Raw genomic sequence first — 23,897 nt, 5'->3', positions numbered from 1 at the left:
TGTGGCACGTGGGCTCAGCAGTTGTGGTTCACGGGCTCTAGAGCGCAGGCTCAGTAGCTGAAGTGCACGGCCTTAGTTGCTCCGCAGCGTGTGAGATCTTCCCGGACCAGGGCTCGAACCGGTGACCCCTGCATTGGCAGGTGGGTTCTTAACCACTGCGTCACCAAGGAAGCCCTCTCTGAGCACTTTTCAAACGTTAAGTCTAGAGAACAAGTGTAACACAGTGATTAAAGGCACTGGCTTTGAAATCAGACTGTCACGGACTGAATCCTGGTTCTACCACATAATAGTATGGGAATCTCTCTGAGCCTCAGTTTCCTCCTTTGTTAAATGGGATTGAATCATAAGGGCAGAATGAGGAGACACATGTAAAGCCAGTCAGAGGTATTTTAGATCAGCTCTAATCCCAAGGCACTGACCTCCTAGAATGCTGAACTGAGAAGGATGATGAGGCCACGTCCTAGCCCCGAGGGAGGGGACCCATGGGGGCTGGCGATGTCTGCCGTGGGTGAGGGCTTGCGTGTGTGAGCGTGCGTGCGTTGACCGCACTTGGCTCCACACACGCCTGCAGTGTTGGGGAGTGCTCAGTAAACACTGGTCCTTAACACTGAAACATCTGGTCCCTATTCTCTTGGGTTCTGAAGCCAGTGCATATGATCATTTAAAGTCCTTGATCACAGACTGGACAGCCACCGGGCGTCTGCTCTTGCCCAGCCCTGTGTTTTCAGGCATCTCTTGGCATCAGCTTGCTCCTAAGTATCTTTCTCTCCTCAAGTACACCTGATGCACTTGAAGAACAGGCCATCTGCTTCGTAGGAATTCCTCACGGTGTGCTGGCTTTGCATCTGGATGATGTTTCAAGCTTTTAGAGCCACAAATATGCAAAAGTGACTCTCAAACCTATTGGACACCAGAGAGCATACACCCACTGCAAAGGACTCCCTGGACAGGAGTCAAGGCCACCCCAGTCAGACACTGCATCCCCTCTCTGAAAGGTCTTGGCTGTGAAGGAAGGGGTGGGAGGGCCAGTGGGGACTGGGACTGCCCGTGGGGACCGGGCTGTCTCAGGGGGCCGGGGGCAAGGCTCTTCACAGATGAGCAGCTCAAGGCTACACCCTGTTGGCAAACAGAGGCTGCAGGGCCTGTACCCCATTCTAATGCATGTCCCACAGAGCTGCCCACAAAAGAACCTCAGGGAGCAAGGAGGTGTGTTGTCGGAGCCGGGATGCTCACAACTGTCTAGGAGACTGTGCTCAGGGAGCTCCGGGGCTCACCGGGGTCACATGTCAAGTGTAGAGCAGGATCCGTGAGTGGGACTCCTAATGGTCTGAATGGTGCTCACTCCGCACACTCACAGCAGCTTCATCCAGGGAGTGGGGACCCCGGGGGTTGGGGAGGATGCCAGCTGTGGACCCAGGCCCTCCTGTGGCAGGGTGGTTCCTGCAGCACAGGGACCCAGCAGCAGATCATTTCATTGTACTGTGAAGATGTGGCTCTTTGTCATTCTGTTTCTTCCTCAGCTACTTTCCTTTTCTGGGGGAAACTGTACTGATTCTAACTTAAAAACAAATGAAACAAAAATCTTAGAGAAATCTGTCTGCCCTGATGGAAACTTTCTCATATCTCGACATTCCCTCGATCTATAGGGGGAGCCTCTCGTGCTCCACGGGGGTCCCGCCAAGCAACGGTGGGACGGTGGGTGGGTTTGTCCACCCCCTCCCCCAGCAACTTTCCTTTAACTATTTTCCAGCTTCGTTTTAATCGGGTTAAAACGTCTCACATACTGGTTTTTGTCAAGCAGATACCTCTGTGAAATGTTTGCCAACCCATTAAAGGCCCGTCTCCCCCTCTGAGCAGCTGCTGTCATCTCAGACCCCAAGAAGCCCTTACCAGGAAGAGGGGTTTAGGTTCTGGGGGCTCTGGGAGACACGCCCAAACTGAGCAACTGACTTGTAGGGCAGCCCCTCTGCAGGCACAGTGGGTCAAAGCTACTGTTCTAATGATAGCGGCTGCCACGATGTGGAAACGCCTCAGTGCCCAGGACGTGCCAACGAACACTGTCAGGTCCTTATCCACGCCATGCCCACAGTCTCACGCACCTGATCTCCATTAATCCTCATATCGACGCTGCAAGGCAGAAGTGACTGTCAACAGCGGGGGTCAGCCTGTGGGGCTCCTGGCCCCTGACCACCATGCAACCTCTCTCTGGCCTCCTTTCCTGGCACAAAGAGGACCCAGGAATAATCCTGGCACTCTGATCTCCTCTGCCTTGTTCCCCTGAAGTGACCCAAGCAGTTATGGTCACCTTCTGGTTCCTTTAAGTGGCACCACTGGACACCGGCACCAAGGGGAGCTTCACCAAGACCAGCTAAGGTCTCCAGGACAGAGGACTCTCCGAGCCAAGGAGTGTGCTGGCTGTTGCCTGGGAAACCCGAGATCCCCTGGAGAACAGCCAGGAGCAAACTCTTCATCTTCCCAGATTACCCACGCTTGCTCCCATCTCAGATGTGGGCTCTGGAGGGAAGATTATAACGATTTCTCTAACACGCTTGGGTGCCTTTGCATTTGTTTTTAACACATTTCTACACATACACCCTACAACCTCTTCAGAATACATGACACTGAGCTATAAAATAGTTTTTTCTTCAAGGCTATTTCTCTTCACAAGATAAATCACTTCTAAGCCAACAGCTGTCCTTTTTTCATAACTGTCAAGGGAGGGAGCACGGAAACCTCTTTTCTGAGAAACGAGGAGGAAACAACATCAGAAAAGTCCTGCTTTGCCTGGTCTGCTGAACATAACTACTGAGCGAGCTGTCCTCAGACCAGGAGGAACATCCCTTGCTTCCCAAACTCGAAACCCAGGTTGAACATGGCAGACAGGAGCATGTAGCCAGAGCACATATAACCTACTGAGGCCCATTCTGAGTTCTAAGCTCTTTCCTGTATTACTTTGTTTAGTCCTCACAAGCACCCAGGAAACAGACATTGTGAGTAGCCCATTTTACAGAAGAGGGAACTGAGGCATAGAGTGAAGGGACTGGCCCAGAGTCACAGTTAGAGAATGGCAGGGGGACAACGCCCTTGACCCCAACCACACACGTGACATCTCTGCGTGAACAGGGACAGCCTGCTGTGTGGGGCAGAGGCCGCCCTGGCTGTGACCTGCCACGGGCAGGCCAGGCACCCACCCCAAGCTAGCGGATCGGCACAGGCATTCACACTCCCAAATAGATGATTTCTGCTAACAAAATCTTAGAGAAAAGTAGAAGCCGGATATTAGAGGAAAATAGAAACGGTAATTATTACAGAAAAAGAAAGGCATCCAGAAGTGATAAGAACAGAAAAGTGGACAGCCTGCGAATACTGGAGGCACAACAACAAACAAACAAAACACACACCTGTAAAAACCAGGCGCAAAATCTCTAAGCCACAGAGTGTAGAACCACTGAAACCTCAGATTCCTGAGCCCTAGGCGACCTAAGTGAGTTTAATAATCGAGGCTGATAAGGCAAGAAAAGTGTCACCGTGGTGTGGTAAAGTGCCATCAGAAAGTCAAAGGAAGAAGATATTTGGTATTTGGGGAAATTTATTTCATGTGCAGTACTTTACTACCTGATGATGCCAATTAAATGAGATGGACTAACCTTTCCATTTCAATTCACACGTAATATATAACAATAACAAGCATATTTATATTACATAAAATAATATAAACATAATATTGTATACATATGTATTAAAATGTTTTATTTTGAAACAAGTTTAGACTTAAACAGAGTGGGAAAGACAGTTCAGATAGTCCCCATACGTCCATCCCAGCTTCCCCTAACATTACTTAGCATCTTATATGAACCGTGGTCCAGTTACCAAAACTAAGAGATTAACACTGGCACGGTACTATTAACCACGCTGCAGATTTTACTCAGATGTCCTTTTCCTGTTCCAGGATCCCACGCACATTTAGTCTCCTCCAGTCTGGGACATTTTTGAAGTGTCCTGGTTAGGTATTTTGTAAAACGTCCTTGAATTTGGATTTGTCTAATGTTTTCTCACGAGTTGATTGAGGTTTAGGATTTGAGGGAAGAAACCCACAGAGGCGATATGCCCTTCTCTGCACGTAACACGGGGTGGAGGGTGGTACATGATACCGCTGGTTTTCTTAATTGTGATGCTAACCATCAGCATTTGGTGAAGGTGGGCTCTGCTAGGTTTTCCACTGTCAAGTTACTATTCTTCCCTTTATTTATTTTTTGGCTGTGCCGCATGGCTTGTGAGATCTCAGTTCCCCAACCAGGGATTGAACCCTGGGCCATGGCAGTATAAGCCCGGAATCCTAACCACCAGGGAACTTCCTAACTATTCTTCCCTTTAAAATGAATAAATATCTAAGGGGAGATGCTTGGAGGCTATGCAAATGTCCTGTTTCTCCTTAAACTTCTACCTGCTGATTTTAGAATTCAGTGATAGATCTTGCCTGTAGCACTTATTACTGTGATGCTCTAAAGGTGATTTTTCTTTCCCTCACTCCTTCTACAATCTATTAGCTGGAATTCTTCTATAAGGAAGAGTTGTCAATTTATATGTGATGTGCTTCCTCCTAATTGAAGGAAACACACACACCTCTCAAAATATAGACACAACTTGAAAAGTCCTTTTTAAAAAAAACTTACTTTACATCCACATTTCAGAGCCAGCCTTCAGACTACTATTTACTTATTTTTACTTATTTGTGTTGCAGCTTTATGGAGATACAATTCACGTACCATGCAACTCACTATCTAAAGTCTATAATTCAGGGCTTCCCTGGTGGTGCAGTGGTTGAGAGTCCACCTGCCGATGCAGAGGACACGGGTTCGTGCCCCGGTCCGGGAAGATCCCACGTGCCGCGGAGCGGCTGGGCCCGTGAGCCATGGCCGCTGAGCCTGCGCATCCGGAGCCTGTGCTCCGCAACGGGAGAGGCCACAGCAGTGAGAGGCGCGCGCACCGCAAAAAAAAAAAGTAAAAAATAAATAAATAAAGTCTACAATTCAATAGTTTTTAGTATAGTCACAGAATTGTGCAACCATCAACCATCATCACTATCAACTCAGACAACTATTTACAATAAATACTTAATATCTAAACTACACACGCACAGAGAGAGAGAGAGAGAGAAATCTATTACTTTTTCCATCTATAATAAAGTAAAAGGCCCCCTCACTTCCTCAAACTGAACTGACTAAGCCTATTCATAATGATTTTACATACAAATAACAAGGAGATAACAGAAGTGATCATTTTCTTAGAATCATTTAAAAAGCCATAGGGACTGTCACAGAAGCGTGTTCCTAGGGCAAGTGACCTCAAAGGGAAAGTATAACCCTTGTGAGACAGGACAGGCCCTCTCTGAATCCCCCCACGTGGGTGCATCCACTTTATCAGCCTCATTACCAATTGTAAACAGGGAGAAACACCCCCATGAGCACATGCCCTGGGTTCTGAATAAGGGTTTAAGGCAAACTCACGAAGACCAGCCAAGCAGGTGCATCCCAGGGAGGTCTTTCAGGGATGACATAAGATGCTCTCACAGCTCATGTGGCTCAATGATTAGGACGGATGTGATAAAACACCATCCACATCTTTGGTTTGCATTTCTTTGCTCTTTGCAAACACGTCAGCCTGGCTATTTTTATTGGCATGCACAGTCTCCCTCCATCCGTCACCCACAGGGTTCATGATAAACGAGCAGCAGACACCACAGCAGGGCTGGGGCCACACAAAACAGGTTGCACGTGTGCCGTGGCTACATCCCTTACAGCAACGATTAGCTGCAACAACTGAAGGACCCCCTTCAGCTCAGAGCAAACAGGGACCTTCCCGAGAGACTCAGTGACTCCTTGTGGGTGAACCAAACAGCGCCTCCACCTGCTCCTGTCCTCCCTGCTCCTTCTGCGGTCAGCATCCACCACTCGGTGCGGACTGAGTGAAAGTGCACTCCAGGGTCAGCTGAGCTTCTCCAACCCCAGCATTCGCGGCGTGACTTCAGTTAATCTTCAGGACAGCCCTGAGAAATTGCCATGTCCCTGTGGCTTACAGCCACGAGGTGGCCTGTTCGATCCCAAAGCCAAGGCTTTGAGATGGATCCTCAGCTTTAGGTTCCAGCCTTTCTGAGGCACCCAAGCCACCTTCCGTGACACTGACGTGGCAAGGCCTTGTCTCCTTCCCTGGCTCCCTTCTTGCCTCCTCACCCCAAACCCTCTGATACCTCTGCAGCTCAGCCCAGAGAGCTGAGTGCCACCGTTCTGGTGGGACTCCCCTCCCCCCAGTATGTGACGTCAGGTCCTTCCTGAGGAGCAGCTCTCACGACCAGCCACTCAAGAAGCCAAGGCTTAGGTGTGAAGGGTTCCCTCTGACGTATGACCTCAAGGCCAAAGCCCTTGACCTCTGCCATCACTACTGTTTCTTAGCAGGTCATCATAGTACTCAGACTATTTATGAAATATCAGGTGGCAATTGTCCAGCTGTGAACTGGGAGATAACTTACAGACACACAGGGTACGTGTGCCAGGAGCGGAAAACAAGTGCTTCATGGGCATCACCTTGGTTCTGCCCAGGCTTCCAGTTCAGCCCTCAGTCTAACTCTGCAGAGCTACGTGTCTCTGCATGTCATTACAAAACTAAAAACATAAGCCAAAAGAAAGTCGTAATTATCTACTACATGCCAGCCACCATGCTGGACCCTTCGGAAAAACTTAAGTTATGTAACAAACGGGCCCTGCATTGAAATAGATCAGAGAAAGGGGCGTAAGAAACATAAGCAAGTATTTCAGGTTGCATATGTTATAACCAAGTGGTATAGACTAACTGAATTAAGGCTTCAGAGATGGGGTGGCGGCATCACTAGCTAGAGGAGTCACAGGAAACTAAGAAAGCTGCACGGTGAGAGAAGAGGGGAGTTTATGGGGACAGGGAAGCAATCGCACTGCAGGCGAGAGCAACAGGACCAAGCCTCCGTGGATTCACTCGATGAGAATTTACAGAACACCTTTCCTCTAATTCCTTGGTTCTTTCAAGGAATTAAGGAAACCAATGCCCTCTAAAACCGAGTTCTCCTGCCGAGTTTACGATTAATCTCTCTGCCCCAAACTTTATTCCCTTTCTTGTCCCCTCTAACCTCAACTGTGTGCTAACTAAACACTCCTCAGCCAGAGTCAGGTGACTAAGATGGCTATCGTTAATAACATCGCTAACGCACTAAACTGCTGTTGCCGATATCACTGTTAAGGTACAAACTCAGGTTGTTTCTCCAGGGTAAGATGAGCAACAGACTCCCCCCATCCATGGACCACCTGGCCTGAAAATTGTAAACCAGAGACATCCTGACTCCCAAAACTACAATTAAGAAATGTCACAGAAATGTCATAACACGATGATTAACCCCAGCTTCACTGTTCTTCCCCCCTTTAACTCAAAGACCAAGCTGGAGTGGATCTGAGGCTTGTCTCCCACTCCTTTGCTTGGTGCCCTGCAAATAAACTCTGACTTTGCTGCAGACACCCACTGTCAGAGTAGGCTTTCTGCACTGTGGGCAAAAGAGCCCTTCTGCTTGGTTACAAAACTCCTTCCACTAGATAAGCACACCCCAAAAACGTACAGCTTGAAAGAAGAAATCTTTGGTCAAGAGGCCAGAGAATGCTGCATACCACTTCCCTCTCTGGAGACCTATCCATGCATGTTAGCATGCTAAAGGCTCTGAGAAGGCCTGCAGTAAAGAAACCGTTTCAGTGTTGTTTAACCCATATTGACTTGACCACAGACACTTTTTCCGTACTGGACACCCATTTCCATCCTGAGAAACTTCTGTTCAAGGGAACCTACTTGGGGAATCCTCCTTAGACCAGGACTCTTCCACTGGTCAGGGCTTCTGGCGCTGGGCATGGGAAGGAGGGAGATGTGGGGAGACAGAAATCCCCATGGGAGTCAACTCTTGTTGGCTGCAGCGGCAGCAGCAACAAAGGGAAAGAAGTCTGTTGACAGAAAGAGTCAACAGATCCTGGGAAAGGATGAGGAGGAACTCGTCTGTGATCCAGAGAATCAGAACAGCTCACTGTGGTGCAGACAACATGGAGCAACAAACCAGTGGCACACATGAGCCACCGACACGCTTGTGGGATAAATCTACTCAAAGAACCTGGAGCAAGAGACTGCAATTTCACTTTTGTATTGTTCAAAAACTCTTACTTGAGGGAAAGCCTTGTATGTCAGATTATAATCTATGTAATCTTTAAACGAGACCTCAGTTTTCTGCCTTTCAAGTCTAGGATGACGGTTCATAGCGATTCACTTGGTTCCCCGGTGCTTATGCCTCTCAGCCGCCTGCCCTGGCCCGACCTGCACCCAGGAACCAGGGCCCAGAGCAGGGCTGTGAGGATGGACCCCAAGTGGCAAAGCCTGGCATGGAGACTGGGCCTCCTATCTCCTCATGCTCCTTCCACTCCAACCGTGAATCCCAGGAACCCTATGCTTCAGGGGTGTCCCTCATCTCAGATGTCCTGTTATCCCCCAAACACCATCAAAACACCCCCAAAATTACACTTCATATCCACTCATCTTTCCCTCCTGGAAGGGGCAGAAAGATCCTTTTTTTTTTTTTTTTTCTCAAATTCCTTTTGGTAAACACAGTTAACTTCATAGATCACAAGATTATTTGGAAAATTTATACATGGCAATAGAGTATGCTAAATAGTTTGTTCTTTATTTGTGGTACGCGGGCCTCTCACTGTTGTGGCCTCTCCCGTTGCGGAGCACAGGCTCCGGACGTGCAGGCTCAGCGGCCATGGCTCACAGGACCAGCCGCTCTGCGGCATGTGGGATCTTCCCGGACCAGGGCACGAACCCGCGTCCCCTGCATCGGCAGGCGGACTCTCAACCACTGCGCCACCAGGGAAGCCCTGCTAAATAGTTTTTGCCCAACCAGATCAAAAACAAATAAATATATAAATAGGTTTATGACTAGAACAAGACATGTTCCATCGGGGGGAGAGAAAACCTTCTTAAGTCAATTTAGCGCAGAATGCCTGTCATTAACACTGCAGGTGTGTGATACAGTGAGGTCCTCAAGGGCACACACCCTCATGGATAGAAACACACACACACATCACCTAAAGTGGCAGACAAATGCAACAAAACATTTATTTTTGGCTTTGAGCCCTATTTCTCTACTTGACTACAGCTCGGTTGGAAGCCTGAGGAAACAATTTCTCCCCAAATAATAAGGCCGTATTTGGAAGCCATGTTTTTGTTCCCCTCCCCACCTAGCTCTTCCCGGCCCATGTTCAGTGGTAGCCTGTGAGCAGGGGGCCCCTCTTTCTGACTCCTGCAAGACAGCAGCCCAGGCAAAGAGTGCAGGCATTAAGGAAATTTCAGCTACATGCACTGTTATGCGTGTGCCAGAGAGCACGGGGAAGGACAGGATCAAATACCCTATCCTCAACAGGTGTGAGTTTACCCTTCCCCGCTAGGGGCCATTGGGTCATGTCTGGAGACCTTGGTTGTCACACTGGTAAGAGAGGGTGCTACTGGCATCTAGTGGGTGTAGGCCAGGGATGCTGCTCAACATCCCACCATGCACAGGATGTCCCCTCCACAAACAGTTCTCTGGCCCAACATGTTGATGGTGTTGAGGCTGAGAAACCCTGCACTAAGTGAACAATGCACACGATGAAAACGATACGTGTGTGTGCTGTCCACAAACTTGAACACAGGAACCGCACACAGTGCCTGGATGAGAGACACCATGAAGTCCAACACAGTGAAATAATCTGGACACTGCAGCCGAGTACCACATTATGATGCCTTCAGCTGAAGTACCAAGATCGCAAGCTTTCAACTCTGTTAATGATGTGGATAGGCAGGAATGTACTGGATTACAGCCATACCAATAGGCCATTGTCCTGACCAAACATCACTGTGTTATTTGAGAGCACAAAACAGTGAGGTGGAACTGTTTTAACCGTCTCTCTCTTTAAAAAAAAAAAAAAAAAAAAAGGAAATGGCAAATATTTAAACTGTAAAAATAAATAAGAGGTATCAGTGGGGGAACTAAATCAAATGTGAAATCTGAGGAACGATTCACATACCAGAGTGATTTCGCATGCCCAGGGTCCATAGTGTTAATTCCCCGGTAGTTTATTGGGACAGAAGTGCACCCAATATGCAGCCACCAGGAGATCTCTGTCCCAGTGATGAAATATTATAATGTTCTTGGCAAGCCTGCACTCTTCCAATGAGCTACAGCACAAGATCACCCACACCAACAAGATTTAAAATAATCATAAAACACTGAATTTCAAGAGATGTTTGAGTATTTGAGAAAGTGATCTCTGAACTAAGATACAAACTAGCCCTCCAAGCAAGGTGCTGGGAGAATCACCTTTACTCTTATCATTTATTGTTAGCTTTCAGAAATCCCAAAAGACATCATAGGTTGCAGAAAAAGAAAATAGTAACTCAAGTGAGAAGCAACTCTATGCAGTGTAGAAAGAAAATGGAGGTGCATATGTCAAAAAAGCAAAGATATTAAAAATGCAAAATGCTGCTAACTTTATACTAAATTTAAAAATCATAAAATCCAAATGGAAAGGCATTCCAAGTCGTCTGCCACGGACCCGAAGGCTGTTTATTATTTCACATGTTCTACTGCAGAATTAGTATCAAGTTTTAGAAGTAGGAAAAAAAAAAAAAAAACTAACCTTAAGGTTATCAAAGGTTTTGACAGTCTGCGCCAAGTCACTGACACTCCCTGGCGATGCTGTCCCCTGTCCCCTAGGGCCTGAGGACACCCGTGAGCCGTCAATGACCTCAAAGCCAGAAAGCAAGGCCTCTGAACAGCTGCAATGAGACTCCTTCGCTCTCTGACCCGCTATCAGGTATGTCTTCAAACCTATGGATAAAAATTACAGTCAGCACAGGTGGACACCAGCGTTGGTCGAAACGCAGCTCCGTCTTGCTCTCTACGCAGGACACGCTCCTAGAAAGTTGAGAGTAAAGTGAAAATGAGAATAGGTCATATTTTACTACTACTCCCATGACCTTTCCAGAGATGCGCAGCCTCAGGGAGAACGACTGCCACCAAAACACACCATGTATTCACGCTGTGTTTTCTCTGAATGGAGGCTGCACACTTCATCTTCTGGGGCTGAAACAAGGGTTTAAAAGTCCTTCCTTGGAAGGGTCACGTGGCCTCTTTCTGACAGCAGCAGAGCCCACTGAGTGCAGACCCTATACATTTCTTGGGTTTGTTCCTATCTGTAAATACCAGTCGCCGACATTCATAATGGTCAGTCTAGATGTGAGGGTGACTACAGACCATGTTACCTACGTCAGGGACTGGCAACCACCATGAAAAGGGAGACCAGAATGTGCACCAGCGGGGGAACTAAGCGCTCCCTCGATTCAGACTTAACAAGTATCTCTTTTCTGTTGGATCCAAACATTCACACGGCAGGAACATCATTTTTTTTTTTAATATTTATTTATTTGGTTGCACCAGGTCTTAGTTGTGGCCGGTGGGCTCCTTAGTTGCAGCTTGCCAGCTCCTTAGTTGCAGAACGTGGACTCCTTAGTTGCAGCTCCAGGGGTCCTTAGTTGCAGCTTGCCAGCTCCTTAGTTGTGGCACTTGAACTCTTAGTTGTGGCATGCATGTGGGATCTAGTTCCCTGACCAGGGATTGAACCCAGGCCCCCTGCACTGGGAGTGCGGAGTCTTATCCACTGCGCCACCAGGGAAGTCCCAGAACATCAGCTTTTTGTCAAGCTGCAGTCTATGTGAATTTTATTCTCTCACAAAATCCCCACTGTAAAAAAAAGTTGGTTAAATGGACTATTAACCTACAACTTTACAATCCCCATTAAAGGCTGAAGTAACAATATATGCTATAGTGTTAAGGAGCTGTAACAGGTGGGCTGGGCCCTGCTCCTGGTGTACAGGACTATCTGCTGGGAGGTGAGTAAGGAGCAGCTTTTCCGGACGGAACTCAAGGGCTTTCTGAAAAAGAGGCAAGCCTTATTTAAAGAAATCCATTGTTAGTCCTTACTGGAATTTAACCAGACTACGAATTTATGAAAGGGAGTGACAACGTGATTTATTCGATAAACATTTATTTTAGGCCTGGTGTATGCTGTACACAGAGAATAAAACCAGAACAAAGCAGGATTCCCATCTTAAGGAGTTTAAGCTTCAGCAGAAGGTGGTAGAGAAAAGCCATCATGGGACTTCCCTGGCAGTCCAGTGGTTAAGACTTCGCCTTCCAATGCAGGGGGTGCGGGTTCCATCCCTGGTCGGGGAGCTAAGATCCCACATGCCACGTGGCCGAAAAACCAAAACATAAAACAGAAGCAATATTGTAACACGCTGAATAAAGAATTTAAAAATGGCCCATGTCAAAAAAAATCTTAAAAAAATAAAACACTCTATACGCTATCTAAGAAAATAAAGTACATTTAAAAACAAAAAAGAGGGCTTCCCTGGTGGCGCAGTGGTTGATAGTCCGCCTGCCGATGCAGGGGACACGGGTTCGTGCCCCAGTCGGGCAAGATCCCACATGCCGTGGAGCGGCTGGGCCCGTGAGCCATGGCCGCTGAGTCTGCGTGTCCGGAGCCTGTGCTCCACAACGGGAGAGGCCACAACAGCGAGAGGCCCATGTACCGCAAAAAAAAAGAGGTGACATGTGACTACACTGCTGGATTCATACAGTTTCTCGCACTCAGTACATATTTAATAAATGCTCTAAAATTAATTAAGCACATAACCCTGGGACTACTTAATCAATAATCCTTAATCATTTTATAATTAAACCACCATTTCATCACTTTATCTTTCTTCCTCTCCCTCCCTCCTTATAAATTACTGTATAGCATATGTTTTTAGGTCAACAGTTCAGAGAATTTGGCAAGAGTTCCAGGACACCTAGAGACATCCAGGAGCATAGCCAAATCACAGGTGGGATCCAAAGACTAAGATAAATAATTTTAGATGCTAACTGACCCCAAAGGAGATTGTTAAATGCTCACTCTTAACTAAGGTCCTGAACTTCCATGTATTTTTTCCAACCAAAAATATACATCCCAAATGATATATAGGATCAATCACAGTTCTGACTAGCTACGTGTATATACTTGAAAGGGAAGCGTGAACTAGAATACAACAGAAGGGTAAAAGCAGCTTTGCGTGAATTTCTCAGACTCTGTTACAGAAAACACTGAACTGATTTTATCACTTCGCCTTGGGAGAGTCAGAAAACACAAGCTCTGTGGGCTGAGGAGAGAAAAGCCCTATTTCTGACCTGCCGTGGCATCTCATCCCTGGCTTCACCCAACCAGGGCATGAAGAGGCCTGGTCCCTGGAGCTGCTGTAACTAGTCCCTCTCGAACTCCCGGGTGTGGCAGGTAAGTCACCTGCAGCAGGTGGGAAGGGGGGCCCAGAGAGCACCCGCAGCTGCTGCAGGGGCTGCCTTGGGGAACAGACAAAGGAAGGGCATTTTTTGGATTGCAGGGGTGAGGAGCTGAGGCTGCAGGGGAAGGTTTTCCGTTGTGTCTGTAGCTGGCCCTGACCCCAGAACTGCATTCCCATGGGGAGGCCGGCAGCTCGGGGCTCCCCTGCCCGGGGCTCTGCACCCCTGGGCCCTGCTCCCAGTCAGCTCTCTCACACCCAGGAGGGGTCCTCAGTCAGGGAACCACTTATCCCCTCCCTGTATGGCTCCTCAGGCAAGAGCAGGTGAAGGAGGCCTTTCCTGGAGGCATGACAACTACAGCAGAGAAAGGGCTGAGCCTCCAGCCCCGCAGGGCCATGAATACATGATGATGATGCAGCCAGTCCTCCAAGCAGCAGTGCGCCCTCCACCTGGGCATGGAGCCAGCTCTGCAGCACAGGCTCTGATGCCTGCCTTGGGGTGGGCACCCCTGAGGTTTGTCGTTGCTGCTTTGAATTGTGACTACTGAGTTGCCACTCATTGCTCAAACATTTACTAAATGCCTCTGTTTACCATGCACTGTGAGGGTGCTGAGGGGACAAGCATGAACATGGCAGCCGTGACCCTCCCTGTACAGGGCGGCTCCTGCAGGGGGATCTCGGCAGCAGGTGGGTACGCCTACCTGGTCCAGGACCAGGAAGCACAGGAGGGTGTATCTCACAAAGACTCAGAGGTTTGGGAAGGCCTCCTGGGTGAAGTCCCCTCTAGGTTGAGGGCTACAAGATGAGGAGAGGCCAGCCCAGTGAAGGCCACCAGGACCAGGGGCTGGGACAGCATGGTCAGGCTGTGGGTGTCACCAGAATAGTCGATGAATCAGACTCCAGAAAGGGAGCCTTTAGCAGGGAGAGTGGAGGGATGGAGGTGAGTGTTGTGTGGCTGGAACAGAGAACATGTTTGGTGCAGCAGGGGGTGGGGAGGGGGCAGAGAGGAGCTGAAGTCCGTGCAGGGCACCAGGGAGGCCAGCTCCAGGAGCCCTCACTCTGGGGGCAACAGGGGTGAGGAGGAGTAACGAGCAGGCACCAGGCTGAGGAAAGGCCAGGGAGCCCTGGAAACTCCAGCCACAAGTGGGTGGTGAGGGAGTCAAGGGACAAGGGAGATGGGAAATAATGGTGAAACCTACTCCTTCTGAATTGCAGGGGCAACAGGCAAGGCTTCCACAGCAAGCACGAGTGTGACGGGTAAGGGCATGTGGCTTCCAGGGAGAAGCCCTGGGATTCAGGCTCTGTCCCTCCTAAACGTGTGATGCAGTAAGATACTTCATGGCTCCACCTCTCACTAAGAACAGGACTCACCCCACAGGGCTGACTCGAGGATTAAATGATTAACACACATGAGGCCTTCATGGCAGTACCTGGCGCACAGTAAAAACTCAGTAACGTTAGCTATTATTCTCAACGTGGGTGTTTGACCTGCTTATCGCTGGGAGTCTTTTTTATGCTCCTTCTATGTACAAAAACATTTGCAGGATTGTTAAATCAATAACTGCTCCACATTTGTTCCTAACTTGAATTTTTCTTTGGGTGGCTCCTAACAATCAACCTGTATTAGTAACACAGCAATGCGAGTGTTCCAAAGGACAAACGCACAGATGTGTCCCTGGCAAGCAAAAAATCGGTGAACAAATTAAGCAACTTTTTTTATGCTTCAATATGGAAAGTTAGATTTAAAGTGAAATGTTTTGCCAAAACTGGAGTGATATCAGTAATGATAAAGTCAGACCGGATATGAAAGGTCCCAGGGAACGTATCAGGGCCAGGTGACTGGCTGCAGTCAGGAGAGGTCATAAGACATAAGGATTTAATGAGTAACTACACACATGGACCTTGGGGTCCAAGTTCGTTAGAATGGCTCTTTTAGAGCAGAAAGTCAAAATAAGGCAGCTAGATTATTTATTTCATTAAGTATAGTGTAAACAGGAGAACAATTAATAAGGTTTCTTATATTCTTTCCTGGTAATTGACTTTAAACCTCACTGGCACGGATGCTTTTCATCGGCTTAATTTCACAGCAGGTGGAGAAGTGGGGAAGACGGTTCCCATAAGCTCCTGTCTCACGGAGGCGTTGTCTGCAGCTGTGTGTGCCCGGGAAGCTGACGTGGTTAACAGTCTTAACTATAGCATCAATTCTGAGGAGAAAAACTGAGCCTTGCACACAACTTGTGTTTAGTTTTCGTGAGCTGAGTGTAATTTGAGTGAGTGCCAAAGTCCATTTTGGAAAAGAAAGACTATTCTGGCCTTTTTATCACTGTCTTTTTCTGCAGAACTCTTGCTTTGGAGGGTGATACCCTCAATCCAAGAACCAAGGGCCTGAGTGTCAACCCAACAGAAAGAGAATAATCAGGAAGGAAAGAATGTCTGCAGGTGTGTTGGGAGTTAGCAGAGTGACATAGCAAATGCCTGGGAGCTTGCATCACTGATGATCTGAAACAATCAATATAAGGGAGGCAACCAGTTTGGGCCGGTTCACAAATCAAAGAGTCTAAAAACTTATTCACTTTGTAATGAATTTTTCCTTCTAATGATATCTGTAATGGCCGAGTAGCATGAGGATTATTTAAACTAAAATGTAGTCAGTCAATACGAAAAATAAAGATTAAAAGCGCTCAAGCTTAATCTACCAAATAACCAGGGCCTAAAAACTATAGATATGATATTTCATAATTATCTATTGCTTCTGCTTAGGAAGACCAAAAGTTCTGGTGGGGAAAAAAAAAAAAAGCAATTTCCACCTTGTTAACTCAAAACACTCTGGATGGGCCTAAGTCCTCTCTGCTCCTATGTGAAACAATCACACGGAGGTGATCCGTCCTGGTTGTCCCAACACGTGACAATAAATCACAAGTTCCAACAGCAAATGGCTGTGGGTGAAACTTAACCTTCTTCTTAAAAAGTGAAGTCCCAAACAGTAAAATACGAGACGGACTAACCCAAGCAGATGAAAGAAACAAAGGGTGGGCACCACACCTGAGTGGCTTGATCTTGACTACACCTTTAGCCTAACCAACCGATTCTTTCAAGAACATGCACATGAGCACGCCCCCCCCACAGCTGCTCCTGTGGCAGGCGTCCTCTGCACCAGCCTCCATCTCTCTGCAGGAACAGGTACATGTCACGGCCAAAGGTGAGTGGACTGGGCAGTCACCTCGTGACTACGTTCCCCTGAGCTGTCTTCTTCTGAACTTTCCTACTTGACATGGATAAGGGCTACCCTGCTCAATGCTCAGAACTAATGCTGGGAATGTCCAGTGTAACTGCGTTCAAAGACCCACTCCTCCCACTTCTAAAAAATTCCCAAATTAGGGTTTAATACCCAGGCCTTCAAAAACTACGAAACGAGTTCTTTGAAAGGTAGCACTTGGCTGTTTATGGAAACAGTCTGCCGGGTACTAACCAACTCATTTATTCATTGGCTCATTCACACATTCACTTACCCAGCAAATGAAACATTTATTGAGTACCTACTAAGGGTGAGGACCTGGGCTGAGTGTTGAAAGAAATGGATAGGAAAAAGGAATGCTCTGGTGTTAGCAACAGTGCGGATGAAAACCGTGACCCAAAATGGAAATACCAGTCACCTAATGATGACCCCATTTCAAAGGGCTGCTGTGAGGATTAAATGAGTTAATGCTTTTCCTTAGAGCATCTTCAGGAACACTCAGGAGTAACTCAGAGTAGACTGAGGAAGGGCATGAAGTAATGCTCATAAAGAATTACATGGGAGGATGGGAGGATGGGAGGCTGGCAGTGAGGGAGAGAACAATGAGTAAGTGATGACGCATCAACAAGAAGAGAGAATCATGTGAAGTCAAGTCTGTGTGCTGGCGGGATGTTCACAAGTGACAAAAGGCATTTTTACAGTGAGTTTTAGAAAACAAAAGGAAAGTGAAGGTCTATGATAACTATCTTGGAATACTGTATACAACAGAGTTGAAATAATCAGAAGAGACTATGAAACAAGACAGCTAGAAGGAAAGGTGCTGGGAATTGAGACGGACTAACAACTAATAAACTGTTATTCACCAAATGTTAACCCAGAGAGTGGTCATCAGACACAAGAGAGCACATCAGGTCACATCTGGAGCAATTACAGGAGGAGCCACAGACCGTATTCTTTTCCCTGGAGAACTGTGAAATAATAGTTAATTTTAAGATTTTAACTTAAGTTAAACTAACAGTTTAAAAATTAATAATTAGGGGGCTTCCCTGGTGGCGCAGTGGTTGAGAGTCTGCCTGCCGATGCAGGGGACATGGGTTCGTGCCCTGGTCTGGGAGGATCCCACATGCCGCGGAGCAGCTGGGCCCGTGAGCCATGGCCGCTGAGCCCGTGTGTCCGGAGCCTCTGCTCCACAGCGGGAGAGGCCACAACGGTGAGAGGCCCGTGTACCGCAAAACAAAAAAAAATTAATAATTAGGGACTTCCCTGGTGGCGTAGTGGTTAAGAATCCACGTGCCAATGCAGGGGACACGGGTTTGAGCCCTGCTCTGGGAAGATCCCACATGCCATGGAGCAACTAAGCCCGTGTGCCACAACTACTGAGCCTGCACTCTAGAGCCCACGAGCCACAACTACTGAGCCCACGTGCCACAACTACTGAAGCCCGCGCGCCTAGAGCCCATGCTCCGCAACAGGAGAAGCCACCCGCGCACCACAACAAAGAGTAGCCCCTGCTCGCTGTAACTAGGGAAAGCCCGCACGCAGCAACGAAGACCCAATGCAACCATAAATAAATGAAATTTTTAATTAATAATTAATTTTAAGAGTGGCAGATTTATGTACAGGATAGACAATGGAAAACAGATTCTAGAAAGAAGATAAATGAAAGACTCAATTTTAAAATCTGGGAATAGGTGGCAGCTAAATAATTGAAAAATGAAGCCAAAAAAAAGGGAATACATCAAAAATAGAAATAAAGCTATAGGATGCTATGTGAAAGAAGCCAGTCACAAAAGGCCACATACTACATAATTCCATTGATATGAAATGTCCAGAATAGGCAAAAATCCACAGACACAGAAAGTAGCCAAGTGGTTGCCAGAGGTTTGGGGGTTGAGGGATGGGGAGCAATTGTTAATGGTATAGGGTTCCTTTAAGGAGTGATGAAAATATTCTAAAATTAGACTGTGGTGATGGTTGCACAACTGTGAATACTCTAAAAACCACTGACTTACATACTTTGGAAGCATGAACTGTACAGTACGTTAATTATACCTCAATAAAGCTGTTTTTAAAAAACAAAACTATGCAAAGATCAAGATGTAACAGTCCTGAGATTCAGAGGACAAATAAAAAAAAAGAACAGTAAGAAATACACTATCCTTGGGAATTCAAAGTAAAGGAGTGGGCAGTAGCAGGTAAAAGAAAAATGTTTCAAATAAAGGCTTGGAAATAGATAATGTAGCAGAGCTAGGATGGAAAAATATATAAATAAGAAATAAGGCTAAATAACCTTGAAGAACTAAAAATTCAACATGGCATGAGTTCAGAAGTCTGGGAGAGATTAAACAAAACAAAAGTTTGACCTTCAGGAGATATCTCCAAGAATCATCAAATTAGCAACACTCACTGCTGCAGGCTAGTCCAGAAGAGCTGGCCCGACACCCAGGCTGTCTTCCTAGATCACCAACGCGATTCCCCCCCAGATGACAAGCGCTCACCGCGCTGCACGGCAAGGCTGCCAGAGCACCAGGGCTGCAGCCTCGCTGCAACACAGTAGAGGCGGGGTTCTCCTAGCTGCCCCAGTACTGCTGCTCCCCTCTCACCCACCAGGACTTTCACCTGCAAAGGGCAGGGGCACCACCACCAGCGACACTTCCTGGGAGCATCTTTAGATGGGAAGAAAGGCAACATAGACAACCTCACCTGGAAACTTCATATTATGCAAAACAAAAACAAAAACAAAAACCACAACTCTTACCATTCCTGACTAGCCTTTCCTGGGAATAACCGCGCCTTTACCACCTGTTCCTTCGCGGAAATGTTTATCCAGACTCTGGCTGGCTCCCAAATCACGTTTCCAGCACAGTCACACGCTTGCTGCAAATTTCCTCACTTTCAAGTCAACCAGTTTTCAGGTCACATCAAAGTTTTCTCTCTTTTGATGAGTGCTTTGCATACTGGCTGGAACACTGCCAGAAACAATTTCCCAAACTGCATTTTCTTGTTCCCATAGGCAGACTTGCTCGAGCCATAGAACTGGGAAACCCAAACCTCTCCTTTCTGACCAAGAAGCAATATCTTCTTAGATATCTCGTTTCTCTAATTTCATTTCAGCATTGGAGGGAGTCTTTCTTTCTTAGACCTTTTTCAGGAGAATCAAAGCTGTGTTTGTGTGGTATGTTCTTAAGAACCTGAAAAGTGTTGCTGGGCATCAAACAAGAAGTCGAGGGCCCATCCCTTCACTCGGGGTCACCGGCCGCGTGGTCCCCTCTCCCTCTATAGCCTCACACTGTAATTCATGCCTCAAGAAAATCACAGCTATGTTGTAGACTCTCGCAGAAGCAAAACTGAAAGTGAAACCAAGGCAGTGAGTAGTGAGTGCCCACATATGAGAAGAGGTCGAGGGGCGGTCCAGGGGGCACATCGACATGCAGAGATGTGACATATAAAAATGTGACCTGGGTCTGCAGTCAACGGCCCCTCATTCGCAAGAAGGGGGTGGATGAGTCTTGAGGAGTCCCCCGTCTAAAGGCAGAGAGTGAGGAAGACCCTAAAGGAGAGGCAGATGCGGGCAGAAGGCCAGGGATTCAGACTCCCCAGGAAGGAGGGGCAGACACTCCAGCAAGCAGGTCCCTGCCCCGTAGAGGTGCTGGCCCCAAAGCACATAGCTGAGTACTTGGAGAGAAGGAGGCATGAAGCGCACCTAGTATCACAGGGAAAGAAACAAGAAAAAAACAAAGTGTTATTCTGAATAACACTAGGCCACGTTAAAAACACAGAAATACAGCTTGAGGAGCTAATGTAAAATGTGGTAACAACAGTTGATAACACTGTATTATATAACTGAAATCTACTAAGTGAATAGAACTTAGATGTTTCCACCAGAAAATAAAAAAAGATAAATACGTGAGATGATGAATGTGTTAATTAACTAGATGAGGGAATCCTTTCACAATGTATACATATATCAAATCACAATCTACACTTTAAATATCTTACAATTTTATTTGTCAATTATAACTCAATAAAACTGAAAAATTTTACAGAAATACACCAAAATATTAACAGGGCAACAGGATTATGGAAATTCACTTTCTATATTGAATCTTCTTATTTATGTTTAAAATAGGCATAAAGTTTTAAACTTATTACAAAATATTTTATTTTATTTTATTATTATTTTTTTTTTTACAAAATATTTTAGACATAGAAACATGTAAGGAAAAGTAAGCTCAAGACTCGGAGTCCCTCCAGTCTAAGGAACAGATGGTCGCCTGTACCATCCAGGTTCCCTGCAGGCCTTCCCCACCACACCCCTCCTCCCGCACAGAGCACAGAACTATCCAGAACGCCACGGCCACAGGCTCCTCCCCACGTGTTTCTTTAAGTTTTCACTACATACGTATGTAATGCTAAACAATACACAGCATTAATATGTGTTTTTTTTTTAACCTTTACATAAATGACATCATTTTACAAGTATTCTTTTGAAAGTTGCTCTTTTTGGTCCAGCAATATGTTTGATAATCATCCATACTGATACATGTGATCCACATTCATTTATTTTCAACACTATGAAACGTCCCACTGAATAAATACACCATGATTCAAAACAGAAAACCTCCAAGTATTATGTTAACACCAGTGATAAACTCTGTGTTCTGTTAAAAATAAGAAAGAAAGAAAAAAAGAAAGAAAGAAATATGATAAATCAATAGGGTAAAGACATGCTAAACGCAAAAATACCACCGATTCAAAGAATACATCATAAATATACATTTAAGAATGAAATGGAACTTGTGAAGACTAGTAAAAAAAAAAAAATCAGGAGAGGAGCTCAAGGATGGAAGAAAAGTTGCTGGAAAATAGTCAAAGAAATCAAACTCAGTGAAGATGTCAGGTCAGGCACCACAAAGATCACACTGAAGTGGAAAAAACGAAATAGGGAGATGAGAGGAATACAGAGCTCCTCAAATTGTGAGTTAATGATACTGAGAGGTGACAATTCCATTACCCAGGTTAAAAAGACCCTCGGGACTGCTGTAGTTAGGCCATATGCCTGCCACTTTCCCAAATGAAGAAATGGATAGAGGGTCCCAGGGAAGAACTCCCGACCAGGCTGACTCAACCCAATCACGTCAAAGGCTCAGCAGTATGGCTCCACCTGACTTTACAGCCATACACAGCTGGGCTGGGAGGAATTGGAGGACAAGGTTCCAGACGGTTCCAGAAAGCTGAAGAGGCTTTCGGGGGGTTAATGAGATAATACAGGAAGTGGACTATTGGGGGGGTGTAAAGAATGTGGCCCAGGGCTGTCCAAGAGAACTGTCTTTGATGACAGAAATGTCCTATGGCTGTCAGTTCAGCGGCCACCAAGCACTTGAAATGTGGCTCATACAAGTGAAGAACTAAATTTCTTTTCTATTTTTTAAAAATTTAATTTAATTTAATTTATTTATTTTTGGCTGCTTTGGGTCTTCATTCCTGCACACGGGCTTTCTCAAGTTGCAGTGAGCAGGGACTACTCTTCGTTGCAGTGCGTGGGTTTCTCATTGCGGTGCCTTCTCTTGTTGTGGAGCACGGGCTCTAGGCCCGCAGGCTTCAGTAGTTGCAGCACGTGGGCTCAGTGGTTGCAGTGCGCAGGCTCTAGAGCGCGGGCTCAGTAGTTGTGGCGCATGAGCTTAGTTGCTCCACGGCATGTGGGATCTTCCCGGACCAGGGCTTGGACCCATGTCCCCTGCATTGGTAGGTGGACTCTTTTTTTTTTTTTTTTTTAATATTATTAAACTATTATTTTTAATTTATTTATTTTTGGCTGCATTGGGTCTCTGTTGCTGTGCACGGGCTTTCTAGTTGCAGCGAGTGGGGGCTACTCTTTGTTATGGTGCATGGGCTTCTCATTGTGGTGGCTTCTCTTGTTGTGGAGCATGAGCTCTACAGCACGGGCTCAGTAGTTGTAGCGCATGGGTTGCCCCACGGCATGTGGGATCTTCCTGGACCAGGGCTCAAACCCGTGTCCCCTGCATTGGCACACGGATTCTTAACTACTGCGCCACCAGGGAAGCCCAGAGCTAAATTTCTAATGTTTTCTCATTATAACAAATTTTAAATAGCTACATGTGGCTCACTGCTACCACACTGAACAGTGAAGATCCAGATCCTTCCTTATTGGGAAACAGGAATGAACTGGCAACAGAAAGCTCCTTCTTATCTTTACTAACTAGAGAAGAGGTATAAGAACCATTAAAAAAAGAATGAGTGGAGTAAAGAGGAAAACTAAATGTGAAACCAATAAGCATGAACTTCTATTTATTATAGATGACATTTAGTAGCAAACATGAGGGACAAATTACCCTGTACCCTAAGAGTACGAGTAGCCAATTGGAAAACAGGGTAGAAATAGATACTCTAGCAAACAAAATGGTAGACAATCTCTAAGAATAAGAAAACAGGAGAGGACTCCCCTGGTGGCGCAGTAGTTAAGAATCTGCCTGCCAATGCAGGGGTCATGGATTCGAGCCCTGGTCCAGGAAGATCCCATATGCCACAGAGCAACTACGCCCATGGGCTGCAACTACTGAGCCTGCGCTCCAGAGCCCGCGGGCCACAACTACTGACCCCGCATGCCACAACTACTGACCCCACGTGCCACAACTACTGAAGCCCACGGTGCCTAGAGCCCATGCTCCACAACAAGAGAAGCCACCACAATGAGAAGCCCATGCACTGCAACGAAGAGTAGCTCCCGCTCACTGCAACTAGAGAAAGCCTGCGCGCAACGCACCCATAAATAAATTAATTAATTAATTAATTAAATTTATTTTAAAAAAGAAAAAAGAAAACAGGAGAGCTTGGAAAGATTGAACGTTTTCCAATAAAAACTTAAAATGGTTTGAAAATTTGATTCAAAAACCTAATTCAGAGCCCATCTGTATATAGTTCAACCTTGTTTGACATGTATTATTCCTAAAAATGTTTTTAATATCAATAGTTTTAAGATATGCTGTATTTTCCACTTTTTATACACTTTAAATTGTACTGCATGATTCCTAAAAGCAGTCTGTAAAATGAACACTGAGCTCTCTGATCTTTCACACCCATTAAAAGCAACACATGTAGTAAAACACACCACTGAACAAATTACCATTTCGTGGGGGTTCTCTGTCTCCACCGGCCTGAATGTTGAACTAGGCACATGGCCATGATGCTAATGGATTTGGCACAAACCACC

At 46.4% G+C, this 23,897-nt stretch overlaps 1 protein-coding gene across 5 annotated transcripts in view; it reads right to left on the bottom strand.

Moving 5' to 3' along the window:
• ADCY9 (adenylate cyclase 9) overlaps positions 1-23,897 on the bottom strand; it is a 181,933-nt gene that overhangs the window by 39,483 nt on the left and 118,553 nt on the right. For all 5 annotated transcript variants that reach the window (XM_022594743.3, XM_089896238.1, XM_030763626.2 and 2 more), the window contains one exon: positions 10,734-10,924. In XM_022594743.3, coding sequence (XP_022450451.2) covers positions 10,734-10,924 — 191 coding nt within the window. The remainder of the gene's footprint in view (positions 1-10,733; positions 10,925-23,897) is intronic.

This window comes from Delphinapterus leucas, chromosome 15 (assembly GCF_059928025.1).
Source record: "Delphinapterus leucas isolate spDelLeu-1000000601 "Yukka" chromosome 15, BTC_Dleu_Yukka2, whole genome shotgun sequence".
In the NCBI taxonomy this organism is placed as follows: domain Eukaryota; kingdom Metazoa; phylum Chordata; class Mammalia; order Artiodactyla; family Monodontidae; genus Delphinapterus; species Delphinapterus leucas.
This window is presented reverse-complemented; position numbering and strand designations above follow the sequence as displayed.